Here is a 26,066-nt window from a genome sequence, read left to right as displayed (position 1 = left end):
ATATTACCAAACCTGCAGCGCCCAAACTTGATTTATAGTATAAACATCCCTATTTTATGTGCCATAACAATAAAATGTGGAGTGTTGGTATCAGCTAGTGTTGAATTATTTTGAATAAGTCATTGTTGTGAGATCAGTTAAAAAAACAATGTTTTGTTCTTTAATTCATGCTGATTTTTTAGTGAGGCTGTTTTCGGAGAAAACCCGAGCTATTGTCATAGCCAGTTGTCGTCCGCCGTAGGCGTCGTGCTAAAACCTTAACATTGGCCATAACTTTTTAAATACATGTATTGAAGATAGCACCTTCATATTTGGCATGCATGTGTATCTCATGGAGCTGCACATTTTGAGTGGTAAAATTTCAAGGTGAACATCATCCTTCAAGGTGTAGGGTCGAAAAAAACAAATTTAAGGAAAGTAATAAGCTTTAAATGGACAAAGTTATCTGACCTGCCCACGTATATATTTTTGTTAAATAAATCAAAGCGGCGCAGTAGGCGGCATTGTGTTTCTGACAAACACATTGTGGTAAAAGGTCAAGGTCATCCTTTACGGTCTATGGTAAAAAATACAGATTTAAGGGAAGTAATAAGCTTTAAAAAGGGAGAAAAATATTCAATATTGAACATAGCCACTTTATATATTTGGCATGCATGTGTATCTCATGGAGCTGCATATTTTGAGTGGTGAATCTACAGTCACTGTATAGTGGCTTTTAATTATTTGCTACTAAAAATAGAGATTTGTTACAGACAATTATTTTCAAGGGAAGTAATTTATATAATTATAAATCTCATATTATATATTTCCTTACCAAGAATTGAAGTTCTTTTCACAGTTACTGTACAGATTTATTATTTTGATTATTTATAACCCAAATGATTGATTTTTCAAAGTTTTTTTTTATTGATATAATTATAATTTCTTTGATCTTCATTACATACCTGTGGACTTATGTCCATAGATACATGATCAACCCTGGTTATGATCTCTTTTAAACCACAGTTGTCAGTGATGTCTGACATGGTCATAATTGACTGTGAGACCCTCCCCAGCCCCCCCACCCCCACCCCCAGTTGGATTGGACAAAATTCAAGGGAAGTAATAACCTTTAAAGGGAGATGATTTCTATACCTGCCAAATGATAAATAGAAATTTTATTTCAATGCGGCGCAGTAGGGGGCATTGTGTTTCTGATAAACACATCTCTTGTTGGTTCACTAGGTCAAAGGTCAAGGTCACTGTGACCTCTAAAAAAAAAAAAAAAAAAAAAGATATTCTGGCAATCTTTCGCAGCTGAGCGTGGCACCCGTTATGCGGTGCTCTTGTTTAGGCTACATTCAATGTTTGCAGACTTACATAAATACTTTAATCTATTACAAAAAGAGAGCAACTTTGTTTGCAGACTCCAGACATCAAGTGCTTGGGTCAGATCATGTTGAGTCAGCCAGACAAAAGGGAGATGATACTGAGAAACATGCGAGAAGCGCTGCTGCCATTGATTGACAAGTATTGAAACATTTGACATTGTTTTTCTTATAGCTCATGAAGTACTTTCAAATATATTGTGTTTAAAATGGACCCCGGTTGACTGAGTTAATGGTAGTAAAAGATTACTGAGGCCTCTTATAGTAGCTATAAACTTCCTGTTAAGAAATTGAGACACATCATGAGAAGGAAATGTGATTCTCAAACTCAGTTCGAAGCAAACAGATAATTATTATGTGCACTTGCAAACAAAGTTTGACAGGTGATTTGCGGTCTTATTGTCAATTGATTGGTTGTTTATTTGCTTTGTTAATAACAATTAGATGGTCTGTCTCCATCAAATAAGTTTGTGGAGCGAACTACTTCAACGTTTTAACGGTTGAATCCTGATGGCTAACTTCTAATATAATGTGTTTCTGGGGGTTTTCCAGCCATTTTGAGAAAAAAGTCTGGTCAAATTGGAATTTTTTTACGCGATAAAAGTGGCAAATTTTGGAATTTTTTATCGACAAAAAGACCAAATTGTGATTTTTCATCAGCTAATATTGACACAACAGGTCTTTTTTTGGCCATTTTGGGAAAATATCATATAAATTATAATGATATATTTTGTAGGTTGTTTAAAAATTAAAATTGAGATATAGAAAAATACAGAAAATTATTTTATTTTTGTTGGAATTTGGGATTTTTTTTAAATTTTGGTTTGGGATCGGGTCTATTTGCTTTGGGATCGGGTCCATTTAATGGCCTTTTTTATGCCCCCTTTCTAAGAAAGGGGGTATATAGTTTTGGCACTGTCCGTCAGTCTGTCAGTCAGTCTGTCTGTCTGTCACACTTTTCGTGTCCGCTCTCTTATACAAATAGTTTTCATCCGATTTTTACGAAACTTGGTCAGAAGTTGTTTCTAGAAAATATTTAGGTCAAGTTCGAATATGGGTCATGCCGGGTCAAAAACTAGGTCACGGGGTCGAAAAAACAAATCCAAGGGAAGTAATAAGCTTTAAATGGACATATTTTTCTGACCTGCCAAATAATATATTTTTGTTAAATAAATCAGAGCAGCGCAGTAGGCGGCATTGTGTTTCTGACAAACACATTGTGGTTAAAGGTCCAGGTAATCCTTCAAGGTCTAAGGTCAAAAATACAAATCCAAGGGAAGTAATTAGCTTTAAAGGGAGATAATTATTCAATATTGAACATAGCAACTTGCACATTTTGAGTTGTGAATCTACAGTCACGGTAGTGGCTTTTAATTATTTGCTACTAAAAATAGAGATTTGTTGGAGACAATTAGTTTCAAGGGAAGTAATTTATATAATTATAAATCTCAGATTAAATATTTCCTTACCAAGAATTGAAGTTCTTTTCACAGTTACTGTACAGATTTTTTATTTGATTATTTATAACTCAAATGATTGATTTGTCAAAGGTTGTTTTTTATTAATGATATTATTATCATTTCTTTCCTGTACTAATTTGTGAATGGTAGGGTTCATTACATACCTGTGGACTTATGTCCATAGACACATGATGAACTCTGGCTATGATCCCCCCCCCCCCCCCCCCCCCCAGGTTGTATTGGACAAAATCCAAGGGAAGTAATACGTTTTAAAGGGAGATGATGTCTATACCTGCCAAATGATAAATATAAATTTTATTTCAAAGCGGCGCAGTAGGGGGCATTGTGTTTCTGACGAACACATCTCTTGTTACATAGCAGAAAAAAAACCTGGTGTTTACTTACATTAATATGCAACAGATTTGCATCTCCTGTGTAAGTGTGCATACTGCCTAAACACCATACTACTTGTATGTCCCCCAGTCTATACTGTGGGACATATTGTTATTGCCCTGTCTGTTTGTTGGTTTGCATCAAACTTTAACATTGGCCATAACTTGCAATATTGAAGATAGCAACTTGATATTTGGCATGCATGTGTATCTCATGGAGCTTCACATTTTCAGTTGTGAAAGGTCAAGGTCATCCATTAAGGTCATAGGTCAAATATATGGGGGGGGGACATAGTGTTTCACAAACATTTCTTGTTGCTAATGCATTAATAAGAACCATATATATAAAAAAAAAATCTTTATAAATATATACAAACAGCTACAAAATTTTAATGAATATAAGATCAACTTGTTTTGATGAAACTCATTTTACAGGTACTTTGAAGGAACAGCACTAAGAAACATAACATAAATAGGCACTATATACACATCCCAGAAATGTAACACAACATTAGTTAATTATTCGTTACTGTTGTTTATGAATGACATCATCTCAAGTTGTGTTGTGTTGATTCATTGTCGTTTAGGAACGAATTGTTTCCATTGCATACTGTTTACGATATGTTGTTGGTGTTTTCACTAGAAAGGCAATAGAAATTTCTTGATTATATGAATCGCTCTCATTTCTGACTTATTGGATGTCCTGATTGTTGGGTTTGATGCAGTGTTGTGTTCTTCATCTTACAATTCCACAGTATCTCCCCTTCTAATCAAATTACGATTGAGTCAGTGACATAATTTACTCAAGTCCATCAACGATTGTATGGATGATAAGTTTGGAACATCTGTGTCACACTTATCAAGAGCTCAAGTCGCTTAACAACTTTATGCAACCTGAAGCAAGTTTGAGCCAAACAAACAAAAGAACATATGACAATTGTGACTGGGAACTGAGAAAAAAGTTTGAGATATCAGATTATTGAACCCTCTTTTAGAGCTTAGAGCTTTACTGCAGAAATTGATATGATTATCTATAGCAATAAAAAATTGGCGCTTTGAAGAAACTTCAAACCAACCAGACATTTGAGCCAAGCAAGTTTGAGATATCAGGTTTCAACTCTATCATTATAATATGTGGCTGTGCTAGACAAAATTTTGATGTGTAGTGATCAACACAAAATGTTTTAAGTTTGTGGAGTGAAATACTGCTACATTTCTCAAGCTATTGAATTGAAACTTGAAATATGTCATCACCATGAAGTGTAGATGTGCATATATCAATTAATATGCACAAAGCTCCGTTTATTACTGATTGATGTGCCTTTGATATTAGCCATAAGTAAAGCTGATATTTCTGTGACAAAGCAGTGCATGGTATTTTTGTGACAAAGCTCTAATAGAACTGCGATCTTTTACTATTGATCATTTAAAACATGAAACAATGTTATTTTCTTGTTGATACATTTTTTTGATACATTTACTTCAGAAACATCCTGGTGCATTCAATGGTTCACAAGGTGTTCATGGAATATTTCACATATGCTGACAACAAGATGAAATCAGTAAGTGGAGTGAAGCCACATGAAAGTCCTCATCAAATCCTTAATGTTCTATATACTAGTATTGTATTTTGTTATGTCATTAATTAAAGACTATAAATAGAATCAGCTTAACATGTTATTTGGTGTATTTCTGATAAATCTTACTTACTGATTTGTAAACTACTGTATGTTTTCAAATGATTTTTAACATTATGTTGTATTGAAGTAAAATTAACAAAAAGCAGACTGCTGTTTATTGAAGAAGGAATTACAAGCTATAAATCTATGCTTATGAAAAAAAAAAATGCCAATAAAGATCAAGTTAAACAGTGTTTAATACATTTGTAGCAATATACCAGAATTTAATATAAATAGATGCTTCAAATGTGGAAGTGTTTTTCAGGAAATGATAGAGTCGCTGCGAGAATCAGTCATTCACATCCTGCACACCAGGGATGGAGCAAGGGTGGCCATGCAGTGTGTGTGGCACGGAACTGCAAAGGTAGGCATACCGTATTTTACCATGTATAGCGCGCTCCCATATATAACGCGCATGGGATTTTTTAAAGCCAAAATGGAGAAAAAAAGAATTCAAGACCAAAAACCTGAAAATTGGGCTGAAAATGGCCGCCATTCTTATATTGCGCAATCATTTAATCAGAGTTTTTTGGGCGCTTAATTTTTTGTTGTAAAGTAGGGAGTGTTTATACGATCAGGAGCATGGGTTGCATAGCACTATATTTTCGACAATTTTTAAGATTATTCTCTCGAGAACACCGTATACCGTAAAAACCCAGTCATAAGTCTACCCGCTCATAAGTCGGGGGTAAAAAATGATACGAAAATCCGAGATTTTGAATAAGTCATAAGTTGAGTCAGAAATTGTCCGTCCACGAATTTCATAAACAGACGCTATTTAAAATGTACAGGAAGTTTTTATTCTATACATAGACCATGACGTCATTATAGCCCTGTGCGACGTAGACATGGCGGACATGTGTATTATGTACTGTGTAATATAATCAATACGATATATATTTAGGAAATCGAAAATAATAGATAAAAATATAGACAAGCAAATCATAATGAACCACATAAAAACAAAATCAACAACATAGGAAACCAAGACGTATATACATGCACATCGTAATTTACACAACAACGACATACGAAACACAAAACTTGCGTTCAGCAGCAGTATTATTATTTGATTGCTCTTCAAGTTCTATTTTAAACGCATTGTCATTCGCATGGCATTTGCGTTTTCCAGGCATTTTCACAAATCAAATGTGTTAGTCAAATTAATAAATTATTATATTTGCACTAAATTGTCCACGCTAGTATTAATCCACAAACTTATAAACCGATGACACACTGTGATCACTGTAATCAAATCTTTGCACTTTTTATCTATCAAAACAATTGATTACTTCCTCGGTAAAACACGTTTTTATTACAATGATTGACATAACCAATAGACCACTAACTTCACCTTTGTTCTACATAACAGTTTAAAAGGCGGAGCTATGCACGCGCTCAAACATAATTGGACGATTACCAGTGAATAACAAACTCGTGGTTGGTTAAACGTCACTTGACAAATTAAAGGAATCTTATTTTATCGGTGAGAAGGGTGATGCTTTATGGCTTCTTGACAGGAAGCGGCTTTCCTTTGATGACGTCAAACTGTCAATTCACACAGGTTGCCAATTATCGCTCGACTTTAAAAATGACCTGATCTTTTGTTTACGCGTTCAGTTATAAAAAACACCTGCTAACATGAAAACTTTGGATTAAATTATGAAAATAAAAACAATGGAAATGTTGCAAACTGTGGTTATATTAATTGGTAAGTATCAGTTAAAAGACGACATTACATGTGTCGTAAATCAACGAGTTTTTTTATACAACAACAACAACAATTGCCGCGGGGATCAATCTTCGTCGAATGTCATTAATTTTTTTCGTGGTCGACCTCATAAGTCGATACTGTATTTTTAATCAAATTTTGGAGGTAAAAAATCTCGACTTATGACTGGGTTTTTACGGTATGTCTTTATTGCCGCGCACTGCGCGTTAAATTCGAACCACTATTCCTCACATTTGAACAGTGTAAAATATTCATTTCCTTCCGCTCACAACATCGTGAGACAGCAGGGTTGGCACCAATCAACCGCCCCTGGTTTTAACCGGCAGTTTTTACCGGTTAAAACCGCCCCGGTCAATACTCCCAAAGTGGTCATTACTGGTCAATACTGGTCGATTGAACTTTACCCCCAATTTTGATTTATATTCCATGCTTAATTAAACAATATTGATAATATAAATTAAACAGACATGTTGCCAATAATGTCTTAAGCTATTAAAACCCACTATTTTATACCTGTTCATGCAATTTGTAGGCCAATCTCTCAAAATTTTGCAAATGAGTCAAGTTGGTCAATTGGATTTTGCTGGTCGATTGCATTTTTTTTTCAATTCTAACGAATTATGAATGCTCAGAAAATTCTGTGCTTGATTCAACAAGAACCTGTCAATTACTGTGTATTAGTTGTTCCTCATGCCCCACTGTCTCCACAGTCTTTCACAGTCTTAAAACCTATACAGGTTAGGGCACCCAAAACTGATAATAGGGCCTTACATGGCACCTTTGACACAACCCTTACTTGTCATGTATTCTTGCCTGGATTTCTTTAACAAAATAGTGAACAAATATTTAATTTTACCATTGATATAAAAAAAAAACTTAATAAGAAATAATTATTAAAAGAAAGAAATCATTGAAAAGAAGAGTCTAGAGTAGACCCACAATTGGTAAACATTATTTGTTGCCAAAATCAAGAACTTTGATTGCTTATTCATTTGAAGACCAATTGAACTTTAAAATATGAAAACCCTCTTTATATAGAAAGGAGACAAGTTAGAAGTAACTATTAAATTAATAACATTAATAGCAAGTTATCTCATTTTGTTTGAGTGAAATGAAATAGCCTAAGGGCAGATTTGCTTCATTGTCACTATCAGAGACATACCAGTGCATGCATTTTATTACCAATTAAGGCTTAGGGGCCAGATCATTTATGACCCTAGAAACCACAAGAGTTCTGTTTGTCCATCAGCTTATCAAATAGATATATCAATAGATCAGTGAAATACTATGGTAACTACAATAGTAATAATACTTCAGTAACAGATGTGATACACTGAGATAAAGATATTGCCTTAGTTCTTTTGTATTTGTGACCGTTTCCATAAATAATAAAGAATTATTTTTTACAGCTTTTAAGATTTTTTTTACAATAGATAACTCAAAAAAAGTTTATCAATTACAGAATAATGATTGATTTAATATAGAATAGCTTAAATTCTTCCTTTGTCATGTTTAAATGCTACAATTTTCAATTGACCAATAATGACCAGTATTAACCGGTTTTAACCGGGTATTGACCGCCGGCCCGGTCAATACTCAATTGACCGGTCAATATGCCAACCCTGTATGACAGTCTTCTGCAGACCAGCAACATCGCAATGTCCAATTTTACGCAAATCGACCGTGGATCCCATTTTATTTTTCATCGACTTTATTTCCCCATTAAGAGATGCTCCCCATTAAATCCAGTTTGACCCGGTATTTCGCGCCTTCACTGCGTCTTGTTGATCAGTATTTATAGTGAGACAAACAATACACCCGAACGCTCAATTCCATACAGTTGGCGTTATCGGCGTAAAACCATTATACAAATATCATTTGTTTGTCTCTATTGAAAGAAAATAAAACGAGTCTATATCTCTATTGTTGGTTTGTAGCCTACGTAGTATACTCGCACGGATCGGAAAATCATTGATAAATGTTTTCGTCGTTTCAATGCTTAGGGCCGACAAATTTCGGCAAATCGGAACTCAACTTACGTATAACACTTGCTTAATTAACCGTTAAACTCCACCTCCATTCTCTGCAAAAGGTTCGAAGGCGGAGCTTTGCACGTGCTATTATTTAATTGGACGATTGCCATTGAGGAACAAACACACGATTGGTTCGGCATGTTGATTGCTAGACAAAGGAAGCCAATTTTGTCTGCGAGAAACTTGTCGATTTATTGCTTCAGACAGGAAGCGGCTTTCCTTTGATGACGTCAAACTGTCAATTCACATAGAGTGCAAATTTTCGGAAGTGCTAACATTAAACTTTGGATTAAATTATCAAAATAAAGAAAAAGCGAAGTTGAGAAATATGATTGAAATAATTAGCGTCAGTTCAAATGAGACGTTTTGCGTTGTAAATCAACGAGTTTTCATGACAACAAAAACTTGAACAAACAATACCGCGACGACGCGGGGATCGATATACCTCGATTTTTTTTAATGAACAATCAATGAAGAAGTGTGAAAACACCAACAAAGACATTTTTTTCATCTTTTAATTTTTGTCAAAACTGTTACTACCCCATTCATTCCTACCTTTTCCTGCTTTTTGTTGTTTCCACAACGGCCCCTTCAGTCTATAACATTATAGGGTGTAGTTTTCTGCAATAAAAAAAATGGCGGCAATTGTGAAGACTTACGATTACGAAATGGATTTTTTGCAATTTAGCAACCAGGAAAGCGTTTTGTCAATGTATTACGCGCACTGAATTTTTATTTTGAAATTTGAAGGTAAAAAACTGCACGCTAAGCATGGTAAAATACGGTAATAGAGGGTTGGTTGTAGGAGTCTGGTGGTTGTAGCAGTCTGGTGGTTGTAGGAGTCTGGTGGTTGTAGCTGTCTGGTGGTTGTAGCAGTCTAGTGGTTGTAGGAGTTTGGTGGTTGTAGCAAGTTTGGTGGTTGTAGGAGTCTGGTGGTTGTAGGAGTCTGGCGGTTGTAGAAGTCTGGTGGTTGTAGTAGTCTGGTGGTTGTAGCAGTCTGGCGGTTGTAGCAGTCTGGTGGTTGTAGCAGTCTGGTGGTTGTAGCAGTCTGGTGGTTGTAGCAGTCTGGTGGTTGTAGAAGTCTGGTGGTTGTAGTAGTCTGGTGGTTGTAGCAGTCTGGTGGTTGTAGCAGTCTGGTGGTTGTAGTAGTCTGGTGGTTGTAGCAGTCTGGTGGTTGTAGTAGTCTGGTGGTTATAGGAGTCTGGTGGTTGTAGTAGTCTGGTGGTTGTAGCAGTCTGGTGGTTGTAGAAGTCTGGTGGTTGTAGAAGTCTGGTGGTTGTAGCAGTCCGGTGGTTATAGGAGTCTGGTGGTTGTAGGAGTCTTGTGGTTGTAGCAGTCTGGTGGTTGTAGGAGTCTGGTGGTTGTATCAGTCTTGTGGTTTTAGCAGTCTGGTGGTTGTAGCAGTCTGGTGGTTGTAGCAGTCTGGTGGTTGTTGCAGTCTGGTGGTTGTAGGAGACTGGTGGTTGTAGCAGTCTGGTGGTTGTAGCAGTCGGGTGGTTGTAGCAGTCGGGTGGTTGTAGAAGTATTTTGGTTGTGGCAGTCTGAAATATTTCCCCCAAAACACAAACTATTCTTATGGATTGCACAAGAATTGTAAATCAATATGTTTAATATAAATTGTGGCCATTGCCATTGATTTATCTTGATACCTTAAAAAATATCCTAGAGATAAAAACAAGTTCACAATATGAGCAGTTACAATATATTAGTTGTTTCCATTCAGGCAACACATCGGACAAGGGAATCTGTTTTGTTATGATTTCATCTCCAATATTGTGAGCTTGTGCCATAGGGTTTGGCTGTCATGTCATGCAGGCATAATTACATAAAGTAAAAATCCCTTAGGGAGCTTATGTTTATCCCACTGGTCACGGCCATGTTAGACTAAAGATCCAAGGATCACGGGCTCAATTCACAGCTAAGCCTCAATACTTGTATGGTATGTTTATGGCCAGTCTCCTTGCACCTCTGATTCTAGAAGGGGCAGATGTCATGTACTGGTATGAGCACTGTGGACTTGTAACATGAGCTCACCCGGGAAAAGTGCGTTAAGGTAAACAGTCTAAGGGTATTGAAAGTGCCAAAAACTCCCAGTATATCAAACAAACTCAAGCTAACCCTATTTGCAGGACAGGAAGTGCCTGATCAAGAGCCTGAAGGGTAACGTGGTGAAGATTTGTCAGGAGGAGTTCGGGCACCTCGTGATGCTCGCCATCTTTGACTGCGTCGATGACACCAAGCTCGTGAAAGTCGCCTTACTTGATGTAAGTACCGGGAGAGAGTGTCTAGGAAAATGTGCTTAAGGACTTTGCGTTAATTGTAGTTCAAGGTTTAGCCTGTATGGACATAACTGTAGGGTGAAAGCCTAAAAGGCTGATTTAAAAACCTATGCTTTGTAGTTGAGTTCCATTGAAAGTTAGTCATTCGGAACTAATAGTTGCAGTTTATATAATTAATATAAAAAACAACAATAAAGAAACAGGTATTCAAATAGTCAAAAAATTGTTCAAATAATTTTTATTATTCAAATATCTGATTTTTTGTTGCCAAACCTAACATTATTGATTGGATATGCACATACTTTTAATTATGGCTTGTCCATCTGTTGTCAGCCCGTTTCTTCGTCTCTGATAAAATATTTAGAGCTATATCTCAGAAACTATGTAAGATATCAACCAAACACTTTATAGGTATATAATGAAGAGAAGTGCCATGCACAAGAACCATACAGTAACCCTACACTTTCTTAAATAAGAGTTATTGCCCTTTGTTGTTTTTGTATGATGGAACTTTTTAGGGCTATATCTCAGATACAACATTTCAACATGAAACTTCATGGGTGTGTAGAACTTAATGGGAAGAAGTGCGATATACAAGAACCATAACCCTGCACTTTCTTAACTAAGAGTTATTTTCCTTTGTTGTTTTTGAATGATATAACTTTTCAAGGCTATATATCAGATACGCTACAAGATATCAACATGAATCTTCACGGGTGTGTAGTTATCAATGGGGATAATTTCAATTCATAATAACAGTTACCCTACACTTAATTATTACCTATTAATTGTTACCCTACACTTAATTATGATACTGTATATCAAGGGATTTGCATTGATCCATAAACAAACTTGGCAGGGGATTTCATTTCAAGAAATTTGCTTGTTTATGTTTGAAATGTATTGCAAATGGTGATAACTTGAGTTGATGTATTGATATGTTACTGTGTATTGTATTCCTGTACAGGAAATGCTGAAGAGTGTGTCAGAGGTTGCAGACAACCAGTATGGCAGGAAGGTACTCCTGTACGTGTTGAATCCACGTGACCCTCACCACTTCCACCCAGATATGGTCCGGGTTCTACAGGAGGGGGACCAGAGTCTCACCAGGTTAGTCTCCCGGATAGGTCCGGGTCCTACAGGAGCGGGACCAGAGTCTCACCAGGTAAGTCTCCCAGATATGGTCCGGGTTCTACAGGAGAGGGACCAGAATCTCACCAGGTTAGTCTCCCTGATATGGTCCGGGTCCTACAGGAGGGGGACCAGAGGTTCACCAGGTTAGTCTCCCGGATATGGTCCGGGTCCTTAAGGAGAGGGACCAAAATCTCACCAGGTTAGTCTCCCTGATATGGTCCGGGTCCTACAGGAGGGGGACCAGAGTCTCACCAGGTTAGTCTTCCGGATATGGTCCGGGTCCTAAAGGAGAGGGACCAGAATCTCACCAGGTTAGTCTCCCGGATATGGTCCGGGTCCTAAAGGAGGGGGACCACAGTCTCACCAGGTTAGTCTCGCCAATATGGTCCGGATCCTACAGGAGCGGGACCAGAGTCTCACCAGTTGAGTCTCCCTGATATGGTCCGGGTCCTACAGGAGGGGGACCATAGTCTCACCAGGTTAGTCTCCCGGATATGGTCCGGGTCCTACAAGAGGGGGACCAGATTCTCATGAGAGTAGAACTCCCAGATATGGTCCCTGTCCTACAAGAGGGGGACCAGAGTCTCACCAGGTTAGTCTCCCGGATATGGTCCCTGTCCTACAGGAAGGGGACCAGAGTCTCACAAGGTTAGTCTCCCAGATATGATCCGGGTCCTACAGGAGGGGAAACAGAGTCTCAACAGGTTTGTCTCCTGGATATGGTCCAGATCCTACAGGAGGGGGACCAAAGTCTCACCAGGTTAGTCTCCTGGATATGGTCTGGATCCTTCAAGAGGGGGACCAGAGTCTCACCAGGTTAGTCTCCTGGATATGGTCCGGGTCCTAAAGGAGAGGGACCAGAATCTCACCAGGTTAGTCTCCTGGATATGGTCCGGGTCCTACAGGAGCGGGACCAGAGTCTCACCAGGTTAGTCTCTGTAATGTATGTGAAGGTAAGAATGGCTGAAAAGTCATTTGTTGACCAATCAAATTGGTATACATGTATGCAATTAAATGAGGAGCGTCATGGAATACTGAGCGTTTATGCATATGTGTTCGGACAGGTGTTGTCTTTGATTGGCCTTTGCAGTTCACAAAGTCTTATCCAGTAAAACTTGTAGCTTTCATGTGTTAATTTTGCTTGGTTGTAGGCAGTCTGTAGTAGGGGTAAATAATTATATGCCGACAATGCTATCTTCGATAAGCCTGATTATGCAACAAGCCTCAAATGTACTCAGTACCTAACACTGTACCTGTGTACATGTTCCAGTAAGAAGGAGAAGTCTGTGCGTTACCAGGAGCTGCTGATGGCAGTGTCCGAGTGTCTGCTGCAGTACATTGTTGATCATGTGACCAGGCTCGTCGTCAATAACAACATGCTGCTGTTGGTCCTGGCTGTCATCACACACGCACACGGTAACCACTGATGGAGGGGCTTGCTTTGATTTATAGCTGGGTCTCATGATATAGGGGTCTTTTGGACTCATTTTAAATCGTGAAAATATAAATTAGAATGAAAAAAATTAAGAAGGGTCAATGCGGGTCATTACAAACTGTTGGGTAAATTTGACAAATGTGTATGTAGATCAACTTAAACGCATGTATTCAATTAGAGCTGCAACGATTCGATCCGATTCATCGAAAATCGATTCGAAATGCTTCGATTCGATTACGATACCAAACCTACCAAATTCGATTCGATTCTTTAACATATATACATATATATACATAGATACGTAAAGCGCGCTGTATTCTGACTATTGATACAGGAAGGTGTAGGTTTTATATTTTCCTGTCATTACGACGCGCGCGATTGGTTGCTTATTACTTTAGTCATCCAATCAATAAGCCCGTTACGGTCTACTTTCGGAAAAAGCGTCAAAATGGCTGAACAAGTTGTTGCCGACAAATTGAAATTCTCAGATGCGCCTAAGAAGCTAAAATCAAAAGTGTGGCAGTATTTTGGGTTTCGGGATGGTAGCCCTACCAATAAAGCAAAGTGTAAACTGTGCTTCATGGATGTGGCGTACACTAAGTCCACACTAATCTAATTTAATGCAATATGTCAAACGCAAACATAACGTTGATTTAGCAAGACAAAGAGGTCGCACAAGTGCAACTACTCAAGTCGCCAGCCAGAAAAGTAGTTCTATTTCTGTTGGAGTTTTGTTAAGTTTATTAGAGAATGTGATTTGTCCTACAGGTAACAGGTGATGCTGTCATGGCACAGTGGTTGACATGCTTATAGCGGTTTTGGGTAAAGATGTAATAGTGATAGTACTACCATTCAACTGATTCCAGATACGTCCTTATGATTATTTATTTATTTTTTATATTATTGTGTAATCAACACAATCTTCTAGTCAGAAGTTTTTATATTAAAATTGAGTCCTAATTTGCTATTATTTTTTATGTGTTTTATTGAAATCACATTTGAACAGAAATGTTAATTTTGAGGCATAAGAGTGAAAATATGATAAAAATAGGTTTGAAGATGAATCGAATCGAAAAAATCGGTATCGGAGTGTCTGAAATCGAAATCGAATCGAATCGAGCTGTTGGTGAATCGTTGCAGCTCTATATTCAATTAAGTATTAGTAAGACATGTATTCAATAAAGATAATATCTTATTTAAGAAAAGTATTATTTTGGTGAGCTGCATAGCTATAAATATATTGTTATGTAACACATACCTTTTTTGTAAGTTGTGGATCATGGGGGTGACCTTAGGATACTGTTTAAGTTCCCTCTGATCCTTGTCAATAACATAGAGTCTGAACTTTGCCTAAGTAATTAACAATAACAAAACCAGTACTGTATGAAGTTTTCCTACTCTCACCAAATTGACCTGATTTTTAGCTCCGCTGTTTTCAGAGAAACCCCGAGGTATTGGCATAGCCAGCTCGTCGTGTCCGTCGTCTTGTCGTCCGTGTCATGCTTAAACCTTAACATTTTGTTAAGGTTTTTAACATTGGCTCTAAAATCAAAGTGCTTCTACCTACAACTTTGAAACTTCACATGTAGCTGCACCTTGATGAGTTCTACACACCACACCCATTTTTGGGTCTCTAGGTCAAAGGTCAAGGTCACTGTGACCTCTAAAAAAAAAAATCTGACAAGTTTCGCAGCCGAGCGTGGCACCCTTTATGCGGTGCTCTTGTCTTGTTTCTGAATCAATTGAAGTACATTGTCATTCCAGTGAATTGATCTATTTAAAATTAACGATAAAATCTGGGGAAGATAGGAATTCATCATCATTACATTTTTGTCACGGACCAATAGTCGAAGTGGTTCAATATAAAAACTTTTCATTCTTGCAAAGTTAAAGTGTCAATTCATTTCAGAAACATATTCCAGTGCGTTCTGTAATGTTTTAATTGTTTCTATTTAGTAATCATAAAAGTACAGTGTCTTTCATTTTTTAGCCGGATTTTTTTCGAAAAAATCTCGGCTTATAGATTGATGTTGTCGGGCGGGCGGGGGGGGCGGGCGGGCGGGGTGGCGGCGTGCTCGAAAATGTTAAAGTTCTTATTTCATGGTATAATTTTGGTATGCTTGGACCTAGAGTCTTCAAACTTGACATGAAGGTTGGCCAGGATTAACAGATGACCACTGGTCATTTCAAGGTCATTCATTTGAAGGTCAAGGTCACTGTGACCTTCAATATAAAAAATGTTAAAGTTCTTATAACTTTGGTATGCTTGGACCTAGAGTCTTGAAACTTGACATGAAGGTTGGCCATAACTAGTTAGTAACCACTGGTCATTTCAAGGTCATTCATTTGAAGGTCAAGGTCACTGTGACCTTGAATGTAAAAATGTTAAAGTTCTTATTTCATGGTATAACTTTGGTATGCTTGGACCTAGAGTCTTCAAACTTGACATGAAGGTTGGCCAGGATTAACAGATGACCACTGGTCATTTCAAGGTCATTCATTTGAAGGTGAAGGTCACTGTGACCTTCAATATAAAAATGTTAAAGTTGTTATAACTTTGGTATGCTTGGACCTAGAGTCTTGAAACTTGACATGAAGGTTGGCCAGAACTAGTAAGTAACCACTGGACATTTCAAGGTCATTCATTTGAAGGTCAAGGTCACTGTGACCTTGAATGTAAAAATGTTAAAGTTGTTATAACTTTGGTATGCTTGGACCTAGAGTCTTGAAACTTGACATGAAGGTTGGCCAGAACTAGTAAGTAACCACTGGACATTTCAAGGTCATTCATTTGAAGGTCAAGGTCACTGTGACCTTGAATGTAAAAATGTTAAAGTTCTTATTTCATGTTATAACTTTGGTATGCTTGTACCTAGAGTCTTCAAACTTGAAATAAAGATTGGCCAGTACTAGAAGATGACCACTGGTCATTTCAATGTCATTCATTTGAAGGTCAAGGTCACTGTGACCTTAAATGTTAAAATGTTAAAATTGTTATAACTTTGGTATGCTTGGACATAGAGTCTTCAAACTTGACATGAAGGTTTGCAAGCACACTTAGATGACCACTGGTCATTTCAAGGTCATTCATTCTAAGGTCAAGGTCACTGTGACCTTGAATGTAAAAATGTTAAAGTTCTTATAACTTTGGTAGGTAAAAATGTTAAAGTTCTTATTCCATGTTATAACTTTGGTATGCTTGTACCTAGAGTCTTCAAACTTGACATAAAGGTTGGCCAGTACTAGAAGATCACCACTGCTCATTTCAATGTCATTCATTTGATTTCTGTGTAGGTATGTGAAAGCAAAACAATAAATAGTATTATTTCATCTAAGTTTATTTTCTTACATTTGATAATGAAATTGATGGAAACTTCAAACAATATCTTACTAATTTGCTAATAAAAAAATTGAGATCAAACTTTCCTAATTGTCAATTCAAGTTCATATTTGTGACCTTAAATGTTATTGTTGTTCATGTATATGCATGCATTCAAAACATAACACAAGGTTTGCACATGCCTTGAAAAGTACTTACATTTCATTTTGACCTTTGAACAATATTTCAGTAATTTAAGTATTGCATTGACAAAAACACGAAAGGTACTTTCCTGTCATTTAAATCAAAAATCCGGCTTCAATGCGGTCATCTCCGACCGCGGAACTCTTGTGTTTACATGTGTAATGTCAAACTTGGCAAGAGATTTCTATTTTTAAGTGAGCATGTGCACACATTCAACATTTGGGACGACTGTCATGGGTTCAACATATTAGTGAAATGCATAAAACTAATAACACGTAATTGCTGCTCATAACTAAAAGTCATTTTAGATTTATATTTTATTTTTAAAACCGCTGTTTTAACATGTGCTAAAGATCTATTGAAGTTAATTGCAAAATACATGTAGTTGTAATGGTACAAATTTGTTTTCGTTTAATTATTAACAAATATATTCAAAAAACAAATAAAAAAGCTTAAATTGTAATCCAGAACATAAAAACATTTTGGAGGATGATTTCATATACAATCTAGGCAATCTCTTAAGAAATTCTGGTCTCTATGTGATACAAAATACACAGAGTTAATGAAGTCAAAAGAAAAAACATAAGTGTTTATACAGTTGCAGTTTTATTTCATTAAATTGCATGTTGACTACATAATATAGATTTATGTGGTAATTTCCTTCATCTATTGGTTCTCGACCAGTAGGGATGCATACTGCATAGCTTAGTGCACCTTTTTAAAGTCCTTGCAAAATCATCCAAAATTACCCAGATTCTCACATTACTCATTAACGTCTTCACAGAAACTGTTAAAAAAAAACTTGACAGAAAATGTTATTAGTTGTATATACCTTGTTAGTTCACAACAGTCACATACAACTACTAAATTATATATGGATGTAAATATTTTATTGGAAGGTTTAAATCATATTGCAATCAATATGAAAAATAAACATTTGCCTAAAATGTTGTCCTAGATTACGGACAACACTTTCTGCTTGTATCTTATTTTTTGTTTAGAGGAAGTCTTTTCTTAGAGGAAATCCAAATTAGGCAGAGAGTGAGGTCCCTGATTGGCCGATGCAGCCTGCTTAGGCCAATCTGGGACGACACTTTATGCACAGGCATTAAACCCTGTGAGGAGGTATCTAAACGGATGGTTTTGTTTCCTTTGTCTCAGGCGACCCCACCCACGCCATGGAGGCAGTGGCCCACATTGCCGCCGAGCCCTTTGTAGCGGGCAACACGGAGGGCGGTCTGCACATCATTGAGAATCCTGCTGGTCACATGACCCTGAAACGACTCATCCAAAATGATAAGCAGAGGATGAATGCCGGACAGAAAGGTAGGGGGTAAGGGTGGTGTCACCCATGGCGGACAGAAAGGTAGGGGGTAAGGGTGGTGTCACCCATGGCGGACAGAAAGGTAGGGGGTAAGGGTGGTGTCACCCATGGCGGACAGAAAGGTAGGGGGTAAGGGTGGTGTCAACCATTGGTTTGTTGTTGGATTAGGTTCAGTTTGAAGTTTTAATGGTTAATGAAGGACTGGGGCAAGTAGTTGAATGTGTAATGTTTTTTGCATATTACAAGTTAAGTATGGTTGCTAGAAATCAAAATATTATTAACCTATAGGAATAGTACTTGTTGTTAGTGCAAAATTGCACATTAATAAACAGGAACAAAAAATGAAATTATGATACAAAGGTATTTTCGAGGAATGCAAATACTTTCATTTTTATGCCCCCAGTAGGGTGGCATATAGCAGTTGAACTGTCTGTCAGTATGTCAGTCTGTCCGTCCGTCCGGAGAAAAAACTTTAACGTTGGCCATAACTTTTGCAATATTGAAGATAGCAACTTGATATTTGGCATGCATGTGTATCTCATGAAGCTGCACATTTTGAGTGGTGGCAGTTCAAGGTCAAGGTCATCCTTCAAGGTCAAAGGTCAAAAAAATTAATATTTCAAAGCGGCGCAATAGGGGGAATTGTGTTTCTGACAAACACATCTCTTGTTCAAAGTTAAAGATATTCCATTATTCACAAATTTGAACATACATGTATTCATATACCAATAGCTGTAGAAGAAAAAATTCAAATTTTGAGACAGCTGTGGTGTATGTTTTAGTGCTGTTCTCCGAGGTGTTGCTAGGAAAGCTACCTGAAGGAGCAGTGAAGGCATGGGCAGCCTGCAATCGAGGCTGCTTCACAATTGTCAGGTAGGCCAGAATTGAGGTGGTCATTGAAAGAGCCTAATCTGCGAAAACTGGGCTTAATGCATGTGCGTAAAGTGTCATCCCAAATTAGACTGTGCAGTCTGCAAAGGCTAATCTGAGATGACATTTTCTGCCTTAACTAGATTTTTTGCAGATAGACTGCACTGGCTGATCTGGGACAACACTTGACGCAAATACAACAAGCCCAGTTTTATCACAACCTGGCTCAAAGACTTATTAGCCAATTTGCATATCATAAAAGACCATTTCGTGTTGGTTACTCCAGGATCCAAACAATGTCCACCCTGTCAATACAAAGAAAAAATAAAATAAAAAAATAAAATTTTATAAACATTTTCTACGCTTTCTGTGCAGATTGAATACAAATGTCTTCGACAACAAAATACAACTACAAAGAACATGCTGAAAATAAATTGTTGGTAAATATTCATGATTCATATTATACAAGAGCATTGTGAAGCTTTATTCATGTGGTGTAATACCTATATATGACTAAAAGTTTGGTTCCAAACTAGAGAGCGTGTTAAATGATCCTCTTTTTTATAGGTAAGTTTACCCAGGTAGGGGAATTTCAGGCCTTGAATTGGAAAAACCTGGCTTAACCCGTTACCCCTTAGGAACGTATTTGACGCATTTGTTGTCCCTTGTAATGTAATTACAGAACTTTCTTCCTAGATTAAACTTTTAAAGGCTTCATTTTCAACCCTTAGATACTGATGAGCAGCAAACAGCAAAAAACCTAAACAGACTGCGAGTTACTCGCAGGCTGTTCTTGTTTTATGCTGTTTGCACATAGCCATTTTCACTTTGCCTCTGAGTGGGAAAGGGTAAATGCACGTGTGTACATTGTTGTCTCAGATAAGCCAGCTCACACAGTGTAATCTTGGACGACAATTGCCGATTAGACTGGATTCGGGTTTAGAAGAGGCCGAAAAAAATCCCTAAATGAAGCTTTTGCCCCTTATTACCATTAGTCTGTGCATATTTCATAGGCTAATCTGGTACGAAACTTTAATCATTCGCATTAAGCCTGTTTGTAGTGAGGCTGTTTTCGGAGAAGACCCGAGCTATTGTCATAGCCAGCTCGTTGTGTCGTGTCGTCCGCCAGCGTCGTGCTAAAACCTTAAGATTGGCTCTAAAATCAAAGTGCTTCCACCTACAACTTTGAAACTTCACATGTAGATGCACCTTGATGAGTTCTACACGCCACACCCATTTTTGGGTAACTAGGTCAAAGGTCAAGGTCACTGTGACCTTAAAAAAAATATTCTGACAAGCTTTCGCAGCCGAGCTTTGCACCTGTTTTGCGGTGCTCTTGTTTTTAAAGAGCTACAAAATATTTAAAGCTATGGTTTGCAGTGTGGTAAGCCTGTGTTATGTTTCAGCATGCTGGATCTAGAGCATCCAGAGATAATCAAGAACCTGGTCTCCTGTCTGAAGGGATTGAAGTCTTCGCTTAAGAAGATGACCTTTAAAGGGGCACAGGTGCTCGCACAGAAAATAGACGAGGCAAACAAGACGGCAGTGTAGAAGTGGGGTTGTGGGAATAAACTACTCATTGTAGGGAGTGGGGAGTTGGAACCCCAAATAGGTCGGGAGGTTGTTATGAGTTTTACTGATGCAATATGCTGTGTGTGTTGTATTATGTTGTGTCCATCTGTAGGGAAATGGTATTGACCACAAAATTGTGGTTGAGCATCAGTTAGACCAGGTGTAAGGTTAAATGATGCATGTACTTTGCATTATTCTGTATAAATGTACATGTTTGTCATTAAAACTATGTTGTTCCTGTCATGCATGTACATAGTAAAATCTAGATGAAATGGTCATTTTTCCTGTAACAAGTCATGTACAAGTTTTAACATCAAACTTTGTTATAAGAAAAGTAACAACATTTTGCATGGTTGTCTTAATGTCTTTGTTGCAGACATTGTACCATATGAAATAGAATCACGGTACCTGTACATGTGTGTCAATTTTAGTTATAGTTTGAGATGTAATGGTATTTTAGTTGTATTTATAACGATACTTAAAATAGAAAATGCATATACCTACAGCAGCGGACATAACTATATTATTTCATTTTTATAATAATAATAAGAGCTTTGTCTTTATTTGCAAATACCATTAATATAATTTAAGCTTTATTTTTAGACATTTCTTGGTAAATAAATCTTAATTTTTTTAAATGTCAGATATTGTAATCCGTTTTACTGACTGTAACTAGACAATAGTTGTTTAATGTTACAGTGCATGTGAACATTTGTAATTTAAATTACCGTTATTACTGTATTTAATTTTTTTACATTTATTTTTATGCCAAAATAATAATTTGTATGACTCCAATTTTTTCGCGCTAACAGATTTTCATCTGCGATAAATGACTTAATTCTTGGAAAGTTACATAATTGCAGAATTGTATTGATTTGCATAAATATGGCGACATAAAACATGTGTATCACAGTATTACCGGTATGATCTGATAAAACCTTGCAGAGAAATGAGCCTAGTCACTGGACCTTTACATTTGCATGACTTGGGTAAATAAGCATGTACACTGATAATGGTTTCACCTTAAGGAAACAGTAAGTTCTGCTTAATGTATTGGCTATTGTTTTTGGTTGTAATCATTTCAGGTACAACTGGATGGTGTCATTTAATACCAAACCTTTCCATCTGATTGCTTATAAAAATTAGCATTGTGTTCATTAGTGGCAATTATGATTTCAATTATCTACAACTATATGCTTTGCTTTATTGTGATAAATTAGCAAACATTTCATTATGGAGTATTTAAATTTGTTAAAGACAACACAATAATAATTTGCAGTTTATTTGAGTGCAAATTACGGATTCATACTATTGTACGGGATTCTTAAAGTTCTTCATTGATCAAAGTACAACCTTGGAATATATTTCCATTAAACAAAATCAAACCCAATGAAATGATTTTAAATTAATTTCAAAATTATATTTTTAACCAGGTTTTCCGAAGGAAAAAACTGGTTATTAGATTGGCGAATGCGGGCGGGCTGGCTGGCTTGCGGGCTGGCTGGCGGGCTGGCGGAATAAGCTTGTCCGGGCCATAACTATGTCGTTCATTGTCAGATTTTAAAATCATTTGGCACATTTGTTCACCATCATTGGACGGTGTGTCGCGCGAAATAATTACGTCGATATCTCCAAGGTCAAGGTCACACTTTGAGTTCAAAGGTCAAAAATGGCCATAAATGAGCTTGTCCTGGCCATAACTATGTCATTCATTGTGAGATTTTAAAATCATTTGGCACATTTGTTCACCATCATGGGACGGTGTGTCCCACGAAAGAATCACGTCAATATCTCCAATGTCAAGGTCGCCACGACTAAAAATAGATTTAAAAAAAAAAAAAAAACTTACAAAGGGGGTTAATTTTTTTTGGTCATTTCAAAAGTTCGTTTGAGTTTTCTCCCTTTATCAGATTTTTTTTTCACAATGAAAACCTGGTTTTGTGACAATTTTGTCCCTTGTTAATAACTATAAATACTTAATGGCTTGGTAGTATCATTCATAGGTGACATTATGCACTGAAATATAGGAACATCCTATTTGTAAGATCTATCATCATGTCTCTACATTTTCTGACACTGTATGTTTAGAATGTTTTAGTATCTTAATTTTCAGACTATACTTGTTTTTATTCTATTAGTGTCCGAAATCTTTGAGTTATTATGGTAATTTAACATTTTAAATATGTGTAAAAACAGGAGAATGTCAATCTGGTTTGAATTTCTTGTTTATTGTTTTAGAAGTGTTTTATACTACTGTAATAGTTTAGAATATGTATACATCACAATTTATGACAGAATGATAGAAAATAACTTTGAATAAACAGGGTCATTCACTGGCTAATCACATTTTGTAAATTTTATTAATTTTAGATTATATTTAGAACATGTCTTTACTTTCATCTATTATTCTTTCAGGAAAATTTGTAAAGCACATTATTTTATGTTGTTGTTTTTTTTTATTCGTTGCTAATGTGATTTAAAAGTAAATAAAAATACAATAAAAATGGTGATTCAAACAGAATCTTGCTTGTAATTAAATAAGAACTTAACTTGTAAAAGACATGACAAAATTGCAAGCCTAGCAATTATTTTCTTTGTAACGACCCAGTCTTTGCTATCTGAAGGTCCATAGAGCCATTTATGTTAATGCACTGCAATAAAATAATCCAGCTTTTGGTACATCAAGTTGAAGATTTTTTTTTAAGAATGTCCGCAGTTTTAAGGCTAGTAGATATTGTTAGTGGGAATGCCTGCGTGTTGGTGGAACTTGTAATAATATATTGTGTCACCGACATTGCCTTTACCTGAAGTTAAGCGTCTTTTTTGCTTTAATTTGTTCGGAAATTATCTCCATGATGTATGCATTTCTGAAACTGCAGGGGGAGGTTGTATAAGCAGAAGGTGTGCCGTTTAACTTATGGTGGACATGATATGGTATCATTGTGTCATGTCGTGGGAGACTACGGCTGAATGCACAGGCACATCCGCGGGGAATTGTGTCTACAGTGGCTTTATGATTACGTAGAAAAAACGTTATTTAAAGAGAAAATGCCATACACGTGGAAAGTGACGTCCAGGCTATAACGTTTGTGCGTAGTGTCGTCATGACAATATCTTCCTGCGTGTATGACATTGTCTGTTTCAATGAAATCAACAGCTTTCAAATCTTACTAATTCAATGACGAGCGATTTGTATCCCCCTTCTGAACCGAATTTCCGAATTGGGACCCATCTGGACATTGTCATGGTGGTTTGTGTCACGATTCCTTAGAAATCAGAACAAATAACTGAGTGATATACTGATCAGCGATAGGTCGAAAATCAGGGCTTCTGCTAGGGCAATGGTCGTATGATATGCTGCTCGGTCCGGGTTTAACACGGTTCTAAAAAAATTAGGCGAACATGAGTTGAAACGTTAAATACGTGTATATGTGAAAAACAAAAAGCGTATGAACGTGATAATAATAAATGCATGCGATTTTCATCTTGTGCGACACTGAATACAAAAATATGAATCAATAATCAATTTCAAAGACATGTTTTTCTCAGCTATTTCTTTACAAGTTATTTTGTGTTTTTGTCATTAAAATGGTTTATTCATTATTTGCTTTCATTATCAGATTCGCATTATTGCACATAGGGACTTCAGCCTGTGCGTTTAAACAACAAGATACGTTCGCCTCATCATTCATGAGTTTTGCCAAGTTTGGATCGCCTCCCTTTCAGCAATAAACGCTGTTTGTGATGCCCAAATTTAAAATTAGTTTGCCATGAAAAAACACACAAGTATAGACTATAAATTAAAATTACTGATCATAAATATAAATAGTTTATGTATCTACATGTATCTATAAACGGCATGTTCATTTTCATACGCACGTGAAATAATAATAATGTGCGCGTTTTTTCAAACCGCCCTGGTAGTGGTAATCACCCGTGTTGTTTTATAGCCACGCATGAAAACGACGAAGATCCAAGTTGTTAATTGATCAATAAATTGCATATTGGGAAAACGCATTTTTATTCTTATATCATGAAAAATATGTCTGCAATCAATATTAGATATTAGCGAACAATGTGTTTGGTTTGAAGATTCTGGGCTTCCTGTAATTGTGTTCTTGGTATACAAGATTAGCGAGTAGTATATAATAATAAATAATCATAATACATGTTGGTAGTTTCTTAGCGTGTTTTTTTTTTCAACTTTAAGTACGATGTTTTAAATGATCGGTATTTTATCGAAATCGACTGTTGTTTCAAACATCTCGTGCATTGGTGTTTAATAGTGCAGAACTGAAAAAAGTTAGCAGTTAATCTGTCCGTAAAGTCAAGGTTTTTATTTCTTAAGAAGTCCATTTATTCGTTAAAAATTGCGACTTTAGATGCAGTTCATGTATCAATTTTAAACTGTAATTATACATGTTTAAAAAATGTCATAATTAAGGACATCTTACTTACATGTATTGTTACTATACATTCGTACTTTGTATGCAATAAATACGCATAAAAAATGCTTTATATATAAAACCTTGAGTAAATCAGCGTTTGATTACACATGTACAATACGCATTTCAGGTCGATGTCGGGGCGAATTTGCGACTACATGTGTTTTTTGTGATCGGATTTTTCCGTTTGTGCGTTCCGTAAACTAACGATAATTTGTGTACTTTTGTAAATAGGGGGTGAAAAATAATAACCGTACAATTAAAATATATTCTCGCTGTCCCAATCTTTTAAAACATCTTTTTTACTATTAAAATGCAGTTTTTACAAATATTGATTTATGAGTATATGCATTTTGTGATAAAAGCTTTAATGATGATCGAAAATAAGCGCGACTGTTTACATCCTGCCACTTTTATGATCTCCCCAGGGAAAAATAAACCCATCCATCTAGCTAGTTTCAAGATCCCCAATCTATCGAGTTTACTAGCTAATGCAGCCCAATATTACACACAGAGCAGCTAGTGACGGGGCAGCGCGAGCTGTTAACCGTTGTAAATGTCACATTATAGGTTGGCTCTTCAGATCGTCGCGACGACATAGCGACGACATACAACTCGCATTATAAAGGCAGAAATTAAACGATTGTATTCTTACAGTGTGTTTGTTGCCCAAATTTCGTTCGAAACCACAAGCAATTAATTTATTAGTTAAAATAAGTGGTTCTGGCGTGTGGTATTGAATATGAGCAACACGGCTAATATTAAATTGGCATTCAGCAGTTACATTTAGCCAGAGATATATGAATATTAAAAATCATTTA

At 36.6% G+C, this 26,066-nt stretch overlaps 1 protein-coding gene and 1 long non-coding RNA gene across 2 annotated transcripts in view; both read left to right on the top strand.

Annotated features, from left to right (window-relative positions):
* LOC127861480 (pumilio homolog 3-like) overlaps nt 1–23,479 on the top strand; it is a 39,581-nt gene extending 16,102 nt beyond the window's left edge. Inside the window, exons 12-20 of the mRNA XM_052399982.1 lie at nt 1,406–1,509; nt 4,706–4,781; nt 5,164–5,262; nt 10,793–10,927; nt 11,910–12,052; nt 13,347–13,492; nt 18,196–18,360; nt 19,141–19,231; nt 20,635–23,479. Of these exons, the coding sequence (XP_052255942.1) occupies nt 1,406–1,509; nt 4,706–4,781; nt 5,164–5,262; nt 10,793–10,927; nt 11,910–12,052; nt 13,347–13,492; nt 18,196–18,360; nt 19,141–19,231; nt 20,635–20,779 (1,104 nt within the window). The 3' untranslated portion in view covers nt 20,780–23,479. The remainder of the gene's footprint in view (nt 1–1,405; nt 1,510–4,705; nt 4,782–5,163; nt 5,263–10,792; nt 10,928–11,909; nt 12,053–13,346; nt 13,493–18,195; nt 18,361–19,140; nt 19,232–20,634) is intronic.
* Nucleotides 15,585–16,936, top strand: LOC127861512 (uncharacterized). The gene is made up of 2 exons (XR_008040248.1): nt 15,585–15,717; nt 16,019–16,936. It is a non-coding gene; the product is annotated as an uncharacterized LOC127861512 (long non-coding RNA).
* Nucleotides 23,480–26,066: the final 2,587 nt, after the last annotated feature.

This window comes from Dreissena polymorpha, chromosome 16 (assembly GCF_020536995.1).
Source record: "Dreissena polymorpha isolate Duluth1 chromosome 16, UMN_Dpol_1.0, whole genome shotgun sequence".
Classification (NCBI taxonomy): Eukaryota; Metazoa; Mollusca; class Bivalvia; order Myida; family Dreissenidae; genus Dreissena; species Dreissena polymorpha.
Note: the sequence above shows the minus strand (reverse complement) of the source record. Positions and strands in the feature narration are given on the sequence as shown.